We start from the raw sequence: 20,211 nt of genomic DNA, 5'->3' as shown, positions 1-20,211 counted from the left end.
GGACATAACTGTATGCCCAATAGCATCAAAGGTTAAACAGCGCTCATTCAATGAATGTGAAAGATTTTTGTTTGAACGAGCCAACAATGTATCTGCCTGCCTAAGCAGACTGCACGAAAGTCAACGAGTTAGCTTTGACGTCACTTGCTTGTTCAAACGAGAATCGGCTCCTCTAAAAAGGACCCTTACATCAGAGGCAGGATCATACTGAAAAGCTAAAACACCCATACGTAGATCACCCCCCCCCCCCCCCTTCCATGCTAAATAACCTCTGCACAGGTCACAGAACAGGTCTCCCATATACAAGTCAATGGGGCCGCTCCTGTCAACTGTGTGAATGGCCCATGAAGCAGCCATAAAGCATCTCTCAAAATGTTCTTAGGGCTATTAAATGGAGCTCAGGAAAAATTGATGCTTCCATAGTCATGTATAGACAGCAGAAAATAAAAACTGATAAGAAAAAAGGTTTCACTATCTGGTTTTAATATGAAAAAAATTGGCAATATACTGCCTTTAACCCGTTCAGTGGCAGGTTTATTACCATAGCAGCGCAGCAAGCCCCGGAGATGTTCCTGAGGTAATTCGAAGAGGCAAACATGTACAGTGGCACAATAACGGTGTCCTGGCCAGCATTTTAGCATTAGAGCTGTCCACAGAAGTCTTCTGAGATTTAACTGCATGGGCAATGCAGCAAGTCCAGGAGATTTTCTGGGCGTGCCACTAAAGGGGTTAAAGGGGCTACTCAGTGGGGGGGGGGAAACCTGCCAAGCTGCTCGCTGTTCTGGAATAGCTGCCATACTCTCCTTCACTCGCAGCCATTTGTCCCTCTGTCATGACATTTTTGCTGCTGTGTGCAGAAGTTGAGAGCATCAGAGGACCAAGTACGGCAGAACAGGCGCACCAGGGGATTAGATGAGGCAAGTATGGCTTCTTTTATGCCATTCCAGCACAGCGAGTAGCTCTGCATTTTTTTTTCTTCCCTAGATAACTGGTCATCCTTCTGGAGATCCCTATGGGTCTTCATAAGGGGGATCACTACTCCAAGTCATGGCTGTCAACCGTCACCCAGAAAACTAGAGAGATAATAGACTCTGTGCATGCATGTATACTTACTATGCTTTAATAGTTTTGGTTTATTGGGACTCTGAACAAGTATAGAGGGAAGTGCATACTCCAAGCATTCGCTCTCCAACATATATAGCAGGAGGAGAGGGTTGCAGTAAGACATTTGTCTGGTCAAGCTTTTATAGTTTGTCGAATGATCATCATATTAATGTACATAAGTCAAGAACTAGAAGTTCACCTGCTTGAATAATTGTATTTTGAGTTGTTGGGGGTATACGTGTATTGGGTTTTCGGCCTTTTCCTTTCAAAATCCATCCATCCGTCATCAGTTCGTTTTCTCTTCGGTAAGCTGGGTGTCTGTCTTTTTGCAACATACTCTGCATATGTCTGGACACAATAGCTTTCGGCAAATCTGCTGATGTTTACCGCTGCAAGGAAAAAGGAAGGATTATGTGAAAACAATTACGTGAAGCAAAAAAAAAAAAAAAAAAAACACGCATAAAAAGTCTTAAAAGGTTTAGAACCTAAGCCAGTCAACACATGCAAGCATACAGGAGATGGGGTAAAATATGTGCAAGCTGTAGTACGATGCAACCTGTGTACAAACTAGCTAAAACTAAATGGATACAACTAGTTGCATAGTGAGCAGGCAATTTTTTACTGGAAATCAGTATGGAAGAATGAATTAATTTGAAGCGTAATTTTTTAAAAAAAATGTAAACAATACTTTCAGGTGACTTTTCAGAATAAGCCGTTTGTGTACATGAGGAATACCATTTCTGGTCATTATATGACTGCACTTTTTACCAGTTTTCCCCTTGGCAGACTAGGCCTCCAATTATCAGTTTTCCCTGAGCTGGAGTGTGTAGACTAGTAATCATGGCTCCCAGTCACAGCACACATAGGAGAACAGGAGATCATCTTCTCTGCCCTAGCACACCCTCATACGTAACCGTACCACAACGAACATTATATAGCAGTACTGAACAGTGTACATGTAATTTTAGTTGCTGCGAGAGCATAAAACTTAAGACTGAGACACTGCTGCAGCCTTCTACCTCTAAAAGCTTCCTTCCTCTTCATCCTCCTTTTATAGACCTCAATGGGTAGCATGATACAGCAGCAAAGACCTAACCTCACTTTCTGAATCCATTTTGGTGTCTGTTACTAGAGGGACTTTACATGACAACAGGCAATGGACAGCAACTTAGAAGAAAGTGAGATCCCTAGTGGTCAGCATAACGCCTAGAGGCGTTTTCAGCACAAAAATGGCATTTTATGTGAATAAAAGATAAAAATTCACTCTTACTAGTTATCATATTGGCCATCAGAGAGGCACAAGTTTCTTTTATGGACAGTGCCTATATAATGACAAAATGGTATCTTAGGTCATAAGTCATGTTGGCTGCATACCCTATGCACACTTATTGGAAGCCCTCATGCTTAAGACCAAAGTATGGATACTAAAATATATATATATGCATCGTAGCTAAGTGGAGTTGTCCTACTATTAAGCACATCCATCTGCATTTTCTCATTACCATCTCATCATAAATGTCTTCTCACTTACAGGTGTTCAGGTGAATAGCAAGTCAGCTGTCAGCATGTAGAGGAAGCTAAGCTTTGTATTCCAAAAGGCATGGGACCCGAGGTTAAGTACGCACTGATGATCAGGACATCCATTGTCTGATCATTTACCAGGGTCAGGAATGGATCCCAAAGGAAAAGTTAGGGAATGTTGCCCTCCTTTCTTGTGCTGGGAACCAGAGCTGTTCTTGGTGATTAATGATGGACAAGACCATGGCGTTCCTGAAGTTCAGTGTAAAATTATCTGCTCAGGTACCTCCACGAGGTCCAATTTTGGAACAAAACAACTGCATTAGAAATTGTTACAGGCAAGATATATTTGCTACATCCGGAAACCACGAGTTTTCTTCTTTTTTTTGGGGGGGGGGGGGGGGGGGGGCGTCCCTGTATCCCAGTATTTCTGGCCCCTGAAATACTCAGCGTTTTGTATCTATGTAGGTATGCGGTGTATATGCATACTTTTACATGTTTATTCACTGTGGGTTTTTTCCCCAGACGTACAAAACGGAAAAAAAAAAATAGCAAGGCCCAAATGAGGTCACCATTTTGTAACCATATCTCCTTCCAACATGCAGAAAAACACAATGAATATGCATGCAGCTAAATATTTTCTGCGTTTTACTCAATTGCTTAAAATTAAATTGCCAATTTTGGTCAGTGAAATGGACCAAAATAAAGCATGGGTGTAACATACAAGCGCAAAACACATTTCTGAATACACCAATGCAAATCAATGGGGTTTATGAGGTCCGTATTACGTGCGTAATATGTGGACCGAAAATATGCTCCATGTCAATGAGCCCTTTAAGATGACATGCTCTTTCCACTTCAGTTGAAGATCTGATCTCATGTTAGATCCATCACATTAAAGGGGTTGTCCCGCGGCAGCAAGTGGGTCTATACACTTCTGTATGGCCATATTAATGCACTTTGTAATGTACATTGTGCATTAATTATGAGCCATACAGAAGTTATAAAAAGTTTTATACTTACCTGCTCCGTTGCTAGCGTCCTCGTTCCCATGGAGCCGACTAATTTTCGCCCTCCGATGGCCAAATTAGCCGCGCTTGCGCAGTCCGGGTCTTCTGCTCTCTTCAATGGAGCCGCTCGTGCAGAATGCCGGCTCCGTGTAGCTCCGCCCCGTCACGTGCCGATTCCAGCCAATCAGGAGGCTGGAATCGGCAATGGACCGCACAGAAGAGCTGCGGTCCACGGAGGGAGCAGACCCCGGCGGCCATCTTCAGCAGGTAAGTATGAAGACGCCGGACCGCCGGGATTCAGGTAAGCGCTGAGCGGTTTGTTTTTTTAACCCCTGCATCGGGGTTGTCTCGCGCCGAATGGGGGGGGGTTAAAAAAAAACAAAAAAAAAAACCCCGTTTCGGCGCGGGACAACCCCTTTAAGCTGGTCAGGAGGTCCAAATTTTTCTACCTTATCCAATGATCAAGCCATTAAACGTCTCCCTTTTCTTTTGGCACCAGCCTCCACACAGCATCATTACAGGGGTGGTCCAAGAATATATCCCACATTTATAAATTCAGCATCTGCATTTTCAGAAGACATTAAAGTAGTAACTAACAGCCACAAATGCCCTTATTGCAAAGGAACTAGGAGATTAACACTTCAACCGGTCACCGCCCTTCAGGACCATAAATAAAGTCATGCTAGTGCTATGGGAGGTGACAGGTTGCTGTATTTTTTATATTCACCCACTCCCTGCTTCCCACAGTGTTCCCCTATGAAGATCGTATGGGGCATAAAAGTCTGCCTTCAAAATGCTGTGCATGCGCTCTCCCAAAGAAGTCTATGTGAAAGCATGCGCATAAGCTGACAATAGAGGGGCACAACGGGAACCAGTGAGCAGGCAAGTATAAAAAAATACTTCACCCGGCTCCCCAACACCTCCTCTAACACTACCATAACTTAGTTTATGGCGCTGCAGGGAGGGGACAGGGTCCCTTTAAAGTTTTAGGCCCAACTGAACATAGTTTCTTGGCAAGTCTGTGTCATCTCTCAAAAGCATGTCAAACAAAGTTTTCTTTTAATGAGCAACCATCAATTCATCACATACCTTCCACATTGCTCACTGGTATAAACAGACCAGCAGAATATTTTCTGCAAAGTCTCTACATAAACCAGCAGGTTTGCTTTGCAATTCTGCCAGCAAACACTGGTGTACCAAAATGTGGAAGATGGTGGTGTAGGAGATCTGTTAGTGCACCAAATACTGTATACTGGTTTGCACTGCTCGATCATACATCAATAAAACTTCTCTAGCATATTCCTGATCTGGTCATTGTTTTACAGAATAGAACAATGATGGCACTCCTATGAAGATTTTCATGGTTGGAGCATGTAAAATGTAGTAACCTGGGCTAACCCTTAAAATAAGAAAAGCCAAGACCAAATTGAGTCTGCTTTCCCATACTCATTCCATAACTAAGCAAGTTTGGTGACAAGTCAGAAGCAATGCGGCAGCAATAACATTAGCCACATGGGTTACCATCCCACTCCTCTAAAAGCAGGAGCAACTAAAGAACAGCTTACGGATCTAGCAAAGTTTAACTTGACTGATAAGAGCTCCTGCATACGGGCAGATTTGATACGTGGAATCCGGCGCTGGTGGCTACCCCCGGATTCCGCAGCAAATACTGCCCATAGCCTCCCATAAAGAGCCGCTGCTTCCTGCACACGAGCAGAAATCTCCGCTCGCGGCAGAAAAATCGCAGCATGCTCCATTCTGTGTAGTTTTCCGCTTGAATGGCTACCATTGAAGTCAATGGAAGCCCTCCGTCCCTTTCGCAGTAAGGACTGCAGAAAGATCGTAAGAGCCGTATTATCGCCTAGTGACAGCCAGCGCTTCTGCAGTACACTTTCATGTGCAGGAGGCCTAACTGAGCAACAAATTATCCTAGACCATTGATCTTTCGTGCGCAAAAGGTCTCCATAGCCTTTAAGATAGCAATAGCTTTTCATACATCTTACCAAATCCTTACAGAGAGAAGAAAAAAAAAAAAAGTTATGCACTTATCCATTTTTGCATTGAGTCATCCTTGTGATGCACTTAGAAAGTCTTATACTTGCAATGCTTTGAGTCCTCCATTCAGACTTGTGTCTGGGGAACCTTCCCAGCACCAATTAGCACAAGCTCAGCTCCTCCTCCACTCTGTCAAACGCTTTGTGGCCATGCCCACTCAATACTACACAATGCTAGCTCTCCCTTTATTATTTCCTACTGGAGGAGGGATTAGTGGTGGATGACCAAGAACCACAGTGCAGTTGATTACAATATAGTGCAGTTTCTGGAGTACTGGAGTTCAGCGTGACGATTCAGTCAGAGGCATAACTTGAAGCTCCCGGGCCCCAATGCAAAATCTGTAACCGGGCCCGCAACTATAATTCTTTATTCATAGTACTGGGCTCCCTATATGGAAAAGAGACCTTATGGGCCCCCTAAGGCTCCTGGGCTCAGGTGCAACCGCATTACCTGCATCACCTATAGTTACGCCAGTGGATTCAGTTGGACATTTGGGTAAAATTTTCAAGATGTTGTTAGATGTGTTTCTACTTATTACCATTATTCCAATCTCTGGAATACCCCTTTAAATCACAACAAACACCATTGAAAAGCTATTGAAAGGGAAAACTGTAGCTTAGAACAGTTTCTTAATGAATCAAGGCTCAAGTTAAAGGGGTATTCCCATCTCTGCTTTTCACAGCCGAGATTAGAAAACCCAGCCCTCTGTTTTCGACCACCTGTCAAAAACAGGCGAGCGTTTCAGCCCAGCCCGGTTTCCGTAGCGCTCATTGACATGGATGAGAGCTACAGAAACACACAGCTTTCCATAGCTGACAGGTAGCCGGTAACTATCGCAGTGGTTTTCCATCTTTGCTATAAAAACTCAAGATGGGAATATCCCTTTAAACATTGTTACATCTGCACTGCAACAGCTCGTTAGAAGAGGTTGAGAACTTTTTTTTTAAATACCCTTTATGAATATCTTTGCATGGACATAAAATAGAGACTACATTGTAATTCTAAAAGGTCTTCGAAAACCTCCTTTATGAATTCTATTATAATAGCATATACCCAAGTTTGTGCACAGCATTAAGAAAGTTAATAAAACAATTCAACATGAATAGTCAAGCATGTGTCTTATATCTAAGTTACTACAAGACAAAAGAAATTAACATTACATGAAGAACTAGGTGGCTTTCAGGCCTTAACCAACCAGAATACTACTTAGACGAAAAAGTTCTTTTTATTGCCTGCCTCCATACAGCAACAATTTACCAACATTCCTTCAAGTCCCAGCAGCTTTGCAGCTTTCAAACTTTAATCTGCAAGCCAAGCTCTGGCTTGAAGCCATCTGAAGAACGGATGAATCAGCAAAATGAATTGGCTGTCAACTAGTGTCCTCTGCAGTTTCCAACTTAACCGTCTGGAATAAAAAAAAAAAAAACTAACTCGCAGAAAGAAAAAGGGTATTGTCCCTGGACTTTCTGCTATTTAATAAAGCTTTAACATGTATGCATACAAAGTAATGTCAGCAACCGAGACTGAAAAAGAGCATTAAAGCTACAAAAGGCACCAGAGGCCCAAACAGTGAACACTAAAACCACAGTAAGGATTGGCTGGCTACTGTAAAATTAAGTATAAAGCTGGGACTAGACACTGACATAGCTGTACATGTCCAAGTGCTTGCAGTACAAGCACTAAAGTCCACAGGCAAAATTTGGGTCAATGCAGGGGGGGGTGGGCATCAGAGAAAGTTTAGATAACTGCAACTTGGCTGCTATGTTAGTGTCAGGCGCATAAAGGAAAATGTCACTTTGCAGGCCCTGACAAAAAGGGGAAGATATCAAAAGTTTGAGATTTTTTTTTTAAACTTCAATGTGAATGGCACCTGCAATACCAACCCAGGCCACTGGAAAGTGTACAGAGCTGTCTGCTTCTGGCGTCGTAGGAGGACATTAGCCTAGCGATGAAGGTGCCGGGCGACAGATGACAGGAACTATTGATGGTCTATCTTAAGAATAGGTCATCAATAGTTCAAAGCTAGATTACCCCTTTAATGGAACACTCGTATACTTTGACGCTAGTATCCTATTAAAGCCTACTTCTACAAAAATATGAACTATTATATTTGTAAATGTAAAAAATTGTTCTAAATGCTTGAGAGAACTGGTCTGATTGTACGCATCAAAATAACTTTTACAATACTACAGCTTTGATATTAGCCACAAGATAGTTGCACAACAGATCTGCACTGAAGAGGAGGGCCTTCTTACTTTCTATTTTGCTGTGAAACCTCAGTTTAATCAGTAAAGAGTAGAGATGAGCTAGCGTACTCTGTTCGGGTGTTTTTGCACTCGAGCACCGCTTTTTCCAAGTAACTGACTACTCGGACAAAAAGATTCGGAGGGTTGCGTGGTGTAGCGGGGGGTAGCAGTGGGCAGCTCTCTCCCCCCCCCACTCCCCTCTGCAACCCCCAGCTCACGCCCGGCGCCCCCCGAATCTTATCGTCCGAGTAGTCAGTTACTCGGAAAAAGCGGTGCTCGAGTGCAAAAACACCCGAACAGAGTACGCTCACTCAGCTCTAGTAAAGAGCCATTTACATGGAAAGATAATTGCTCAAAATTCGTTCAAACAGCAGTTTGTGTGACAGTTTTGAGCGATCATCTTTGCATAACTCTTAAGTAGCCGATTAGCTGCTTAAGAGTTAAATGCAGGTGGAGCGGGACACAGCTGATAACTCAGAGAAAAGCAGCCATTTTGTATGTGCAAACAAAAGCTTTGTTCTGAGTTATCAGCGGTGTCCCGCTGAGCTCACAGCTCAGAGAAAAAGCAGGAGGACTGACAGCTGCTTTGTTCTCCGAGCTTTCAGCTGGTATCCTGCTGAGAAGTCCCAGCGGGACACCAGCTGAGAAAATGCCATCAGCGACGCCCGCTGAGAAAATCAGTGTGCGGCACTGATAACAGTCATCAGCGGTTTCTAACTTGCTAGAAATCAGCGATGAGCGAATAGTGCACGATGGCCGCGCATTTAGACAGAACGATTATCGCTCGAACTTTGAGCGATAATCATGGTGTTCAAAGGGGCCTTAACCTCTCATTATTACTATTAATTGGATATTAATGATAATATCTAGAGATGAGTGAGTATACTCGCTAAGGCACATTACTCGAGCGAGTAGTGCCTTAGCAAAGTATCTCCCCGCTCGTCTCTAAAGATTTGGGGGCCGGCGCCGGTGACAGGTGAGTTGCGGTGGGGAGCGCGGGATCTCCCCTCCGTTCCTCCACGCTCTCCCCCGCTGTTGCCGGCCCCCGAATCTTTGGAGATGAGCGGGGAGATACTCGGTTAACGCACTACTCGCTCGAGTAATGTGCCTTAGCGAGTATACTCGCTCACCTCTAATAATAATATCCTCAACACCTAGATATTACATTCTTCTGAAGGCACTTCTAATTCTAAGACTTAGGTGGCCATTCGCAGACAGAAGTTTGTTAAAAGGGAACCTGTAAGCTTGAACACGCTCTTCAAACTGCAGGAAGCAGATTAGAGCCAAGCAGACTGATATATACAGTACTGTGAAAGTTTTAAGCAGAACTAGAACAAGTGCTGCAAAGTAAGAATGATTTCAAAAATAGCAGTCTTAACTCTTTCCAATCCAATGTCGGGCCTGCCCCGACACATAATTTCCCTCCACAGCTCCGATGTCGGGGCAGGCCCGACACTGCAGTGCAGGAGTGCATCTGCACCCGATCGTCAGACATATCGGGTGCAGATACACTTGTGCACTGGTCCTCATCAAGGACGCCCGAGGAGAAGGCAGAAAGGGTTTTTAACCCTTTCTGCCTTCTCCTTTACACATTACATAGCGCTCAATTAGCGCTATGTAATGCATACAGATTCCGGCCGGCGATCATGTGACCGCCGGTGTTACCTGACCCCCAGCGGTCACATGAACACCGAGTCGGGAGCCTGCACCGTGGGGGGGCCTGCTTACCTGCCCGGCGTCTTCCGCATTCTCCTTCTGTCTCCCGCCCCGGCGATCATGTGACCGCCAAGTGCCACCTGACCCCAGCGGTCACGATTGCCGGGCCGGGAGGCAGAAGGAGAATGCGGAAGACGCCGGGCAGGTAAGCAGGTCCCTCCCTGCACCCTCCTGAACTCTGTCAGATCAGGAGGGTGCAGGGAAAATGTATTTTTTCTCACCCATACTCCCCAGCTCCAATTTATTTGGAGCTGGGGAGAATGGGTGAGAAAAAAATAAATGGATTGGAAAGGGTTAATAGTTTAGTGTGTCAATTAACAAAATGCAACGTGACTGAGCAAGAGGGAAATCCAAATCAGAATTTGGTGTGACCGCCCTTTAGCCTTTAAACAGCATCAATTCTTCTAGGTACACTTGTAGTTGTTGAAGGAACTTTGCAAGGAAGTTGTTCCAAACATCTTGGATAACTAACCACAGATCTTCTGTGGATGTAGGCTTCTTCAAATCTATCTCTTCAGGTAATTCTAGACAGACTCAATGCCAAGATCAGGGATATGTGGTGCCATATCACATCCAGAACTGCTTGTTCTTAATGTTGAAAATAGTTTTTAATGACATTGGCTGTGTTTGAGGGCGATCGTACTGATCCAGAATTTGGACTCTGGCACCCCCCTGATAATACTGCATGATAGTTAATTATCTGTCTGTATTTCTCAGCACTGAGGACACCATTAAATCCTAAATCCCCAACTCCAAATGCTGAAATGCAGCCACAAACTTGCAAGGAGCCTCCACCATGCTTCACAGTTGCCCGCAGACACTCATTGTTGTCCCCAATCTTCAGCCCTTTGGCAAATAAACTGCCTTCTGTTATAGCCAAATATTTCATATTTTGACTCATCAGTGCAGAGAAACTGCTGCCATTTTTCTTCACCCCAGTTCGATGCATTGTTGAGTCACTTGCCCTCATTTCTAAGGCCGGGCTCACACAAGCTTGTTGTAAATGGCTGTGTGTATAACGCAATGCTTTACCGCTGCGTGAGCCGGCCGATCAGCGTGTACCGTAGCGATTTTACACTGTGCATAACAGCATCTCTCACACACTGTCATGAGCAGTCTGACTTACTTTAAATTTCCCACTCTATACGCAACATCGCTAAGCAACAAACACTGCACATATGCAACTCAGTCTTGCCATTAGTGTATGACCTGTGACATAAAACTGTCCTTCCACAATCTTACTGTTGTAGCAAAGTTTGGCTGCTCTTCACCCAGTTTCAAGCCTCCTATACAACTGTTTCAGGTAAAATGTTCCAACCTACATATGAAAATGATCAGTATCACGTGTTTGGTATGATTTGTTAATCCTACACCTGACTAGAATCCTACAAATCCTAGAATCCCTGACTTTGTGCAAGTATACCTAAAAGAACTGATGCCGTTTTGAAGGTGACCCACTTAGTCCGGGGGGGCCTTATACTTGCCTCCCCTGTTCCCCATGTGTGAGCGCTGGAAACGTAGTCCGCCCATTATAAAATTAGATGACACACTCCCAGACTCAGCGAGTCATCTACTTTCAGCCCATAAGCTTAGTTTATAGGGATAAAAGTGACAGATTTCCATAAAATTTTAAGCAACCAACAAAAATTTTAGTTCAAATCGTCCATTTTCATCAACTTCATAAGTGACGAAGATCACTGAACATTCATTTCATACCATAATATGTAAACATCCAAGCGATCAGCTGACATAAGCAAACATTCATAACATGACTAGCGAAATCAGAGATTGCTTAAGAAGGGTTTCTTACATAGTTGCAGCAGCTTTAATACAATGCAGCCACCTTAGCTGTACAATGATCCACATAAGGGCTGTAGGCACTAGTCATCATAATGCCATGAAGAACTACAGCCATTTGAGGGACTCCTTAGGCAGTTTAAGGTTTAAAAGGGAAAAAAAAAAGGAAAATCAACCTTAGGCAGATTATGGCTGTTTGGTCCATAGCCAAAATATGGCTGAAGGAAGAAGGGAAGCGAGCCAAACTCCTTTCACTCAAAGATATTGCTGTTGTATTATCAAACCTGTGCACCCAACAGAGTGACTCATCTGCTCCTAGGAGCCGAGGAGTGGCTGCTCCTTCCCAGTCCCTCTTTATTAACTCATTAGCAAGGAAAGGCTAGCCTCCGTAATTGGGCTGTACACAGATAAGTATTATAAAGAATTAAGAAGATTTGACAGCGGGCATATTCTCATTACGATTTCATTTGATGGACAACAGGCACTTCAGCACTTTAAAAAAATATCTATCTATCTATATATATATATATGAATTCATGGAAATTACAGTTATGGGGACTATATAGTTCCATACTGTTTGGTTTTGAACTTGACTAAACTTAAACTTTGAGATCTTGCACCCAACTATGCTACAGCTAACTTTTTTTTTTTGCGCGAGCGTACTAGGGCCATTTACTATCTACACAGCTTTTACTGTGCGGCTGTAGGCTTCCACTGTAATGCCCCATCAGATAACATTTGTATGGAGTTTTAAGGCTCTTGAACCATAACTCCATATTCTTATCTCCTTCAGTTTGTACAGCTAAATTCTGTCTTGTGTGTGGGGCCTACGACAAGGGTTCTAGAACATTATTCCAGAGTCACTGTAAAAACTAGGAATTACTACAACCTAAGAGTTCCCCAGGGGAAAAAAAAAAAGTTGCATGATTGTGCTTTTTAGAATTACCTCCAGGTTCTTTGGGACTAAATTCTTATGAAATTAAGAATGGCACAACTGCCAAAAAAGGAAAAGCCTAATTTTTAAGAGACTTCTAATCCTGTCCACTGGTTGGCACTTTTGTGGGCTGGACTAACAAATTCCATTTAATTTTTACCATTTAAAACTAAAGAGAAAAATTATATTATAATATATACACACACACACTATATATATATATATATATAAAAGAGTATTTCTATTTTAATTCATGTACACAGACCTAAAATAATTATAAACTTCTGCATTGAAAAAAATACCTAAACTAGTAATGCTATGCTTTAGTATTCCCAATACTGCAAAGCAATGCAAAAAGTCTAATCCATACGTTTAAGAAATAGCTAAAAAGGTTGGCGGACGAACTGTACAAATTTGTAGTCTTCACAGTTAGAATGAATTCCACTGTGAATGGGGAAAAAAAAAAAACTCTTCAACCTGCACAAAAGTTAGTTCCCAGGTCTTGTTCTCAAAACTATTTTTCAAAATATATTCTATAGAGGATGCGCACACATTTCGCCATTTCAATAGCTCAAGGATACTCTGTAAAACATGTATTCAGGAGGCTTTCACAACAAGGACATTTAGGTCAAATTTTATCGCTCTATTGTTAAGCAAAAATGTATCGGGGGGGCGGGGGTGACAACTTAAAATGTACCTCTGACTATACACTGCTTTCTATAAATTAATAGCACCAAAAGATCATGAGGCTTATCTTCTCATTACAGTCTCCTCTCCTTAACCCACCTCCTTAAAGGGGTTGTGCCAAAGTTATAGAAATCCCCCATATACAGAACATAAAGTTATACATTGTTCGTAGATGGCCGTGACGGACAGTAACTTTACCGAATGGTGGGAATATTGTATTGAACTGAAGGTTAGATGTATTTGTAGCATATAAAAAATACAATAATTGAGGGTAGTTTTAAAAAAAGGCACAAGCTCTGCAGCGGCAACAATTCTGGTCATACATATGAAGTTTTGGAGATATTGGCAAATAGGTCTCATGACTACAAATAGTAAAACATTCCTCTTCTGCCTACGTGATCTACCATAAACTAAAGCCCTAGTGGAGGCTATAACCGGCAGTAAAAGGGCAGAACCAACCACTTACCAAGAAGTAGTTTGTGGGATGATTTCAGATTAGAGATGAGCAAACGTACTCGGTAAGGGCGATTTCGCAATCGAGCACCGCGATTTTCGAGTACTTCACTACTCGGGTGAAAAGTACTCGGGTGCGCTGTGGGGCGGGGGGAGCCCTCTCTCTCTCCCTCTCCCCCCCCACTCCCCTCTGCAACCCCCCGCCCCACAGCGCACCCGAGTACTTTTCACCCGAGTAGTGAAGTACTCGAAAATCGCAGTGCTCGATTGCGAAAATCGCCCTTACCGAGTACGTTCGCTCATCTCTATTTCAGATCAATACACTTTGGGTAATTGAATGAGTTTGTATATATTTTATATGTAGGGAACAATGAGGGATGCTCAGATACCCTGTGCAGGGCAGCCTTGTACACGACTCTTAATGAAAGCAAGGATAATAGTGACAATTACTGCTTGTCACACAATTCTAATGTAACCTTTATCATAACTGCAATCTTCGATAAGTGGGCTGAACCCCCTCGCCCCCTTCCCAAACTCATGAATGTCATTGCTTCTGCATTTCTCGCATGCTGTATACAAATTCTTATGCAAAATAATTTAAAATTCGACAGTTCACATTAAAACAAAGCTCATAAACAAGAAAGCTGACTGAAGAGTTAAAATTGCTGCACATCGCAGAAAACAGACTGCATCCTCCAGAAATGGCAATTCCCCGACATTGTATTGTTTAATGTCAGATATAAGCTTTTTAGTTTTTGAAATGTCTTGGGTGCGTCTAAAACGTAAAAAAGAAAACCAGACATGAGCACCACCAGTGAATAAAGAGGATATCCAGGCGGCTGCAAAACACCAAGTGCAATGCAATATAAACAGTACATTTCTAGCAATACATCAAAATAGCAACCTTTGCCATTAGTTTGGTCCAGCTGTGGCTTAGAGCACTTTCCCACATTACGGAAAATGTTGCCCTTTGCAAATCCACCGCAATTCTGCGTCAAAATCCACGTTCGCCCATATACACATCAGCTGTGAGTGCAAGTTGTGCCCGAGATGCTCGGGCGCAACTCCCACTAGACAGCAGCGTGCTGTCCGTTATTCACAGACATCGCACACTGACATGCATTGGCATGTCCCATTTCTTGTCCATGATCGGACAGGAATAGGATACTCCATTAATTTTTTTTCCCCCAGACAGACCAAAGTCAGTGTGAAAAACGTCCAAACGTCCATCTGCATTGCCTCATTGGCCTATAATGGGGCCATGTGCAGTACAGCAGTGTGCCAGAGGCATATGATGTGCAGGTATTGGCCTGGATTAGTCTGCTGTGGAGTTTTTCGCCACGTCTGAAAGAGCCCCTAAAGTCTTGTCTGTTGTGATCTAGGGTGTTACTGCACTAAAATTAATAAGCAAATCTTCCTAAGGGAAAGCTAAAAGCATAAACAAGGCATCAGAAAATAAAAACACATCATCTTCCTGCCACTGGGATCCATGTAGACTAAGGTGGTCCTGGCAACTAGCAACTTTCCAGAGACGCCGTTTGTCAGAAAATGGAGAATAAAATATGTAACACCGGCCACTAACATTCTTAGGGTAGATATAAAGGCCCATTTACATTCATTTTAATTTTTAAATTCATAGCGAAAACTGTGATGGCTTGAAAGACATTCACAAAGAATTAATGGTCCTCACAGCCGGTACGGCACAAATGAGTCTGCTGCTAACACATTAATAAAGTCCTCTTTAAAAACACATTCAAGTACACTCACCCCTTGGATTTACACCCCTCACGAAATATCAAATACTTCAATAAAAACGGTTTACTTAAAAAAAAAAAAAAAAAAAACAACAACTCCTGATGCACCGATTACCAGACACTGCTCTTTAACATCAATCAGAGGCCTGTTTTCTATAAGAAAAAAATGCTACTATATACAGTGACTTGTGGTGCCCATCCAGCAGATGATGGATCATATAGACTCATGGAGGCTTTGTTCATCAACAGCAGCGAGCCTGCATGTGGATGGTTTCTACACTACACAGAGGACTACACAACAACCACAAGAACCAAGGAGCCTTTCCCAAGTATGGGGCAATTTAAAAAGAATGGTGCAGAAGTAAAGGCAATTTTTTGGGACATGAATTGACAGGAGGACATGAAAAGATAGAAGAACTCTCCAAGCTTTTAATGCCCCTTACAGATGTATGTGGGCACTGTTTGTGACAGATCGAGTCAGAAGTGGAGTTCTGCCCTCACATTCTAGGTTATCGATTCCACTGCAGCGGAGATGTGTTGTTTCGGGTTAACTAGTGTTACCAATGGCACCCACATCCAACATCTGTGACGTACGTTAAGAACATAGAGTTTGTCTACCTTTTCATGTCATTTTGGCTCTTAGATTAATTCATTTAAACATGAATTGATATATGCTTTACTTCTGCATTATTCTTTTTAAATCACCCTGTATAAGTCCAACTACTGGACCTTGAGAAATGCTCTCCATTAGAATATATGCATACTACAAATCCTACTGAGTGAGAGCAGAAGTTAGTCAGCTCTATTTGGTGGCTTTCCATTGGTTGTAGATACCAATGATCAGTATATCTTATGACAAGTCCTATAAACTTGTCTACACACAAACGACTAAAAGGAATACCAACGGGAAAAACAAATGCTCTGCTTAAGGTCCTTGTACACAGTCCAATGATCGAGCACGAATGTTGGTACGAACATTCATCTGCATGATCTACATGTGATGACGCAACCAATGAACAAGCAGATGCTTATTCTTCGAATGATTGCAACTTTTGTTCAGCCAAGTAAATGATAAATAGCCATCAGTAGGCCGTTTTGGGGGGTTGTAAACGATAGGTCTCTTCTAGTACTGCGACAAAACGATCACGTCCGTTCATCTGCAACGCAGATCACATGGGCCTGTATCAAGCCGCTCATCACATGGCACAATTTGAGCCGTGCAAAATACAACACCTTAACCCTAGTAGTAAGCCCAAAGACGCGATTACTGCATACAATCTCTGGTCTCAGTGGTGACATGCCATCGATGCACACAACTGTGATAGGCTGCAGAAGTTGCATGGACGTTGCAGTAGCTTCCATGAACAGAGCAGTGGGGATCGGAGTAGTTGCACTGGATATCTAACCAGCGAGGGAGTACTGCATACTTTACTTTGTCCTATTCGGTCTTGCCCTTAGCCGCATTTTGTGAACGTCTGAGAAACTCCCTGTAAATAAAATTACTATTCATGATCCTGCACTTTAGACTAATACTTGTATACAATTAGAAACATTAAAAACCATTCAGCCGCACAACTGGAATGGCATTTTAAGCCTGGCAGGACTTTGGTTTGACCAATCTTTATTAGCAAGACAACACACAAACAGGTTAAAAAGCCATAATATTCTAGCAGGGACATAAACCCTTCGAGAAGCATTTGCCAAGAAAGGATGGAACATATTTCTTTCATAGGCATCAAACTTCATTCTGAAATAAAAGGTCAACGAGCTTAAGTTGCACTTAATGAATTCACTGCATTCTCGGTGGGAGTCTGCTGTTGCCACAAGCACATTTATTATTTGATTATTGAACCAAAAAGACAAACTTTGCTATGGGAATAAAGATGTGTATAGAGGCTTGCTCTCACAAAAGGAGAATATGAATCATGAAGCTATTTGCTACAAATGCCTTTTAAAGAAAGTCCTACAAGTATTATTTGATGAACAGCAGGAGCCATTTGACATATTAAGTAGTCCTGGAATATGTTTCCATCTAAGGCAAGTAAATACAACGATGAACTGCAGCTTCTATTCTACACTCACCACTGAAGAGATTTTAAAACCCACTGGGTCATTTAGGATTTTTTTTTCTTTTTAAGTCAGAAATCCTCAGGTTTAGTGTAAAATGCTAGTACTGCGACCTAGTTATAGACCTATGGCTGACAACCTATTTTTTTGGCAGGGACAGTTAATGTGACTTTCGCTGTAATGGAATAATGTGCCACACCGAGTTAAAGGAGATGTCCCGAGGCAGCAAGTGGGTCTATACACTTCTGTATGGCCATAATAATGCACTTTGTAATGTACATTGTGCATTAATTATGAGCCATACAGAAGTTATAAAAAGTTTTATACTTACCTGCTCCGTTGCTGGCGTCCTCGTCTCCATGGTGCCGACTAATTTTCGCCCTCCGATGGCCAAATTAGCCGCGCTTGCGCAGTCCGGGTCTTCTCCTCTTCTCTATGGGGCTCCGTGTAGCTCCGTGTAGCTCCGCCCCGTCACGTGCCGATTCCAGCCAATCAGGAGGCTGGAATCGGCAATGGACCGCACAGAAGCCCTGCGGTCCATGAAGACAGAGGATCCCGGCGGCCATCTTCAGCAGGTGAGTATGAAGACGCCGGACCGCCGGGATTCAGGTAAGCGCTGTGCTGTTTGTTTTTTTAACCCCTGCATCGGGGTTGTCTCGCGCCGAACGGGGGGGGGGGTTTAAAAAAAAAAAAACCCGTTTCGGCGCGGGACATCTCCTTTAAGGCAACAACCTTTTGAAGGTTTCTACACATGCGTACATTTTAATTCAATATACTGTTAGCTATACAGAAATGTACTGCGCACCACTTCCTTCCATTTGCACTCAAGTACATGAGACCCAAGACAGAGTATTGCAAAGCTATATTGCGACAGATGCTGCATTATAATGCCGGTTGAAAAAGTTACTTTAAAATTTGCCAAAACACCATTCAATATTTAAAAAATATTTGGAAGACTCAAAAACAAACAAACAAACAAAAAACACTTGTGTTGTGCAATGATAACATGTTCATCATACAGATGCAGCCCAAGGCTGACCACACACTGATTTAAGGCCCTTTTACACACAACGATTATTGCTCAAAAGCCATCTTTTGAGCAATAATCGTGTGTTAACGAGTACCCATCATGCACTTACCGTGCACTTTTCGTCCATCGCTGACTTCAGGTTCACATGAAATCCTCATCCCTCAGGACGATGAGATAAGACGGACTGCATGCTGTGTTCTCCACGGGCAGCGCTGATAACATTCTTTAACAGCTGTTAACAGCCACTGTCCTGCTGGAGAACAATAGTGATGTATTTAGAGAACAGACCACCTGCTGTTCTCTAAAGAAATGCAATGAAGTACTAAAGGGCAAATTCAGCCAATTGGTACCAATGCAAAATGATCGCTCAAAATTTGTCAGAAACCGACAGTTTTGAGGTATCATCTGTGTGTGTAAATGCACCTTTAGATCATTCGAACCCCGTGGATTTCAGTGGGCAGACTAATCATCTAAGGTGTATTGTAGCCTCCCAACTCTCCCACCAAAGCAGATAACAGGGGAGATACAAATCTGTTGTATTTCATCTACCTAATTTTTTTTTCCTTTGGCAGATAAAGAAAAATTGCTGCCAGGGTGACTTATCTGCATTTCACCACCCTCATCTTGCACGGCCAAGAATGCATGTGTATTGCGGTGTCGGTTAAAAAAGCAGTTGGCCGAACAGGCATCAGGCCGACCACCATTTTAGGTTTATGGGTAACAAGTTCAACAGCAGCACAGTCTTTAGGAGCCTATAATGTGGACATGCAGGCAGCAAGTCTGGTATGGTACCTCTAGTTTCCTAATCTTGTCGAGGAAATCCACCAAATCTGCCACTTAAAACAGGGTTTCCCTACTGAACACCTTTATCATCTACCTGCAAGTAAGTAAAACGTATAAATACTGAGAGACCCCTATCGAACACTAGAACGGAGGCCTCCAAGTCTCCCCAACTCAATGAAGCCATGCTACTCATGCGTGACCACCACTCCATTGACTAAGGGTGCATTCACATGGGCAACCTCCGCCGATCAAGTTTTGATGACCTATCTTGAGGATAGGTCATTAGTACTGGAAGAAGTTAAATGTCTGTAAAATCCCTTTAAGTGGTGGGTATACAGGCTCTATTAACTTGTGGAACTCTGAGAACACTGTTCTGGTGATCACTTGGGTGTCCCATTGGTCAGACACGCTCTTTTCCATCAAAAACAATGTACAGGCTAGCAGATCTCCTGAACACAATGAGCAAGGAGATATATATCTCCCCCCCCCCCCCCCCCCCCCGTAGGCCAATAGTCACTTGTGTCCTATTACGATACAGTAGTCATTGCCAAATTATGTGAAGCCGTTGCAGCATATTTTCTATTCCGCCCTCCAAGTGGCTCATGACAGTACTGGTCTATGACCCACACAGGCTTCAGTTTTAGCCTAGTAAAAGGAGGCATTGACGTAAAAGCAATTTTGGGGTCATGTACAGTGAACCCAACTATGGCCAAAAGTTGAATTTGTAGTGTTTGCCTGCAGCGACACTTGAAGTTTGAACCTAACCTAAAAAACCAGAGCTGCTGCAGCTGCTATTAAACTAAATCATCTAACAATTTAAGAGTAAATGTACTGGGCCGCTCAGGTTCCTGTAGAAAGCATCAGATGTGCAGTAAAGTCTCTCCAGTTTTATATATCCGGGTGCTGACACATGGAACAGTTCAACAATATTCCCTGCCAATAAAAGGAGGACAGTTGCTGTCCATCTGGTGCATCTAAATCAGACGCATAGCAGGAAGTCAAGTGGCAGCAAATTCAGCTTTCTGTCCAAGATAAATATGACGGAACTGACCGCTTG

General features: G+C 42.9%; 1 protein-coding gene across 1 annotated transcript in view; it reads right to left on the bottom strand.

The window, feature by feature from the left end:
• Positions 1-20,211, bottom strand: part of PARN (poly(A)-specific ribonuclease) — an 88,062-nt gene that overhangs the window by 9,596 nt on the left and 58,255 nt on the right. The window contains exon 22 of the mRNA XM_066576198.1: positions 1,304-1,493. Within this exon, the coding sequence (XP_066432295.1) occupies positions 1,304-1,493 (190 nt within the window). The remainder of the gene's footprint in view (positions 1-1,303; positions 1,494-20,211) is intronic.

The sequence above is a fragment of the Eleutherodactylus coqui genome, chromosome 8 (assembly GCF_035609145.1).
Source record: "Eleutherodactylus coqui strain aEleCoq1 chromosome 8, aEleCoq1.hap1, whole genome shotgun sequence".
NCBI classification, from domain to species: Eukaryota; Metazoa; Chordata; class Amphibia; order Anura; family Eleutherodactylidae; genus Eleutherodactylus; species Eleutherodactylus coqui.
Note: the sequence above shows the minus strand (reverse complement) of the source record. Positions and strands in the feature narration are given on the sequence as shown.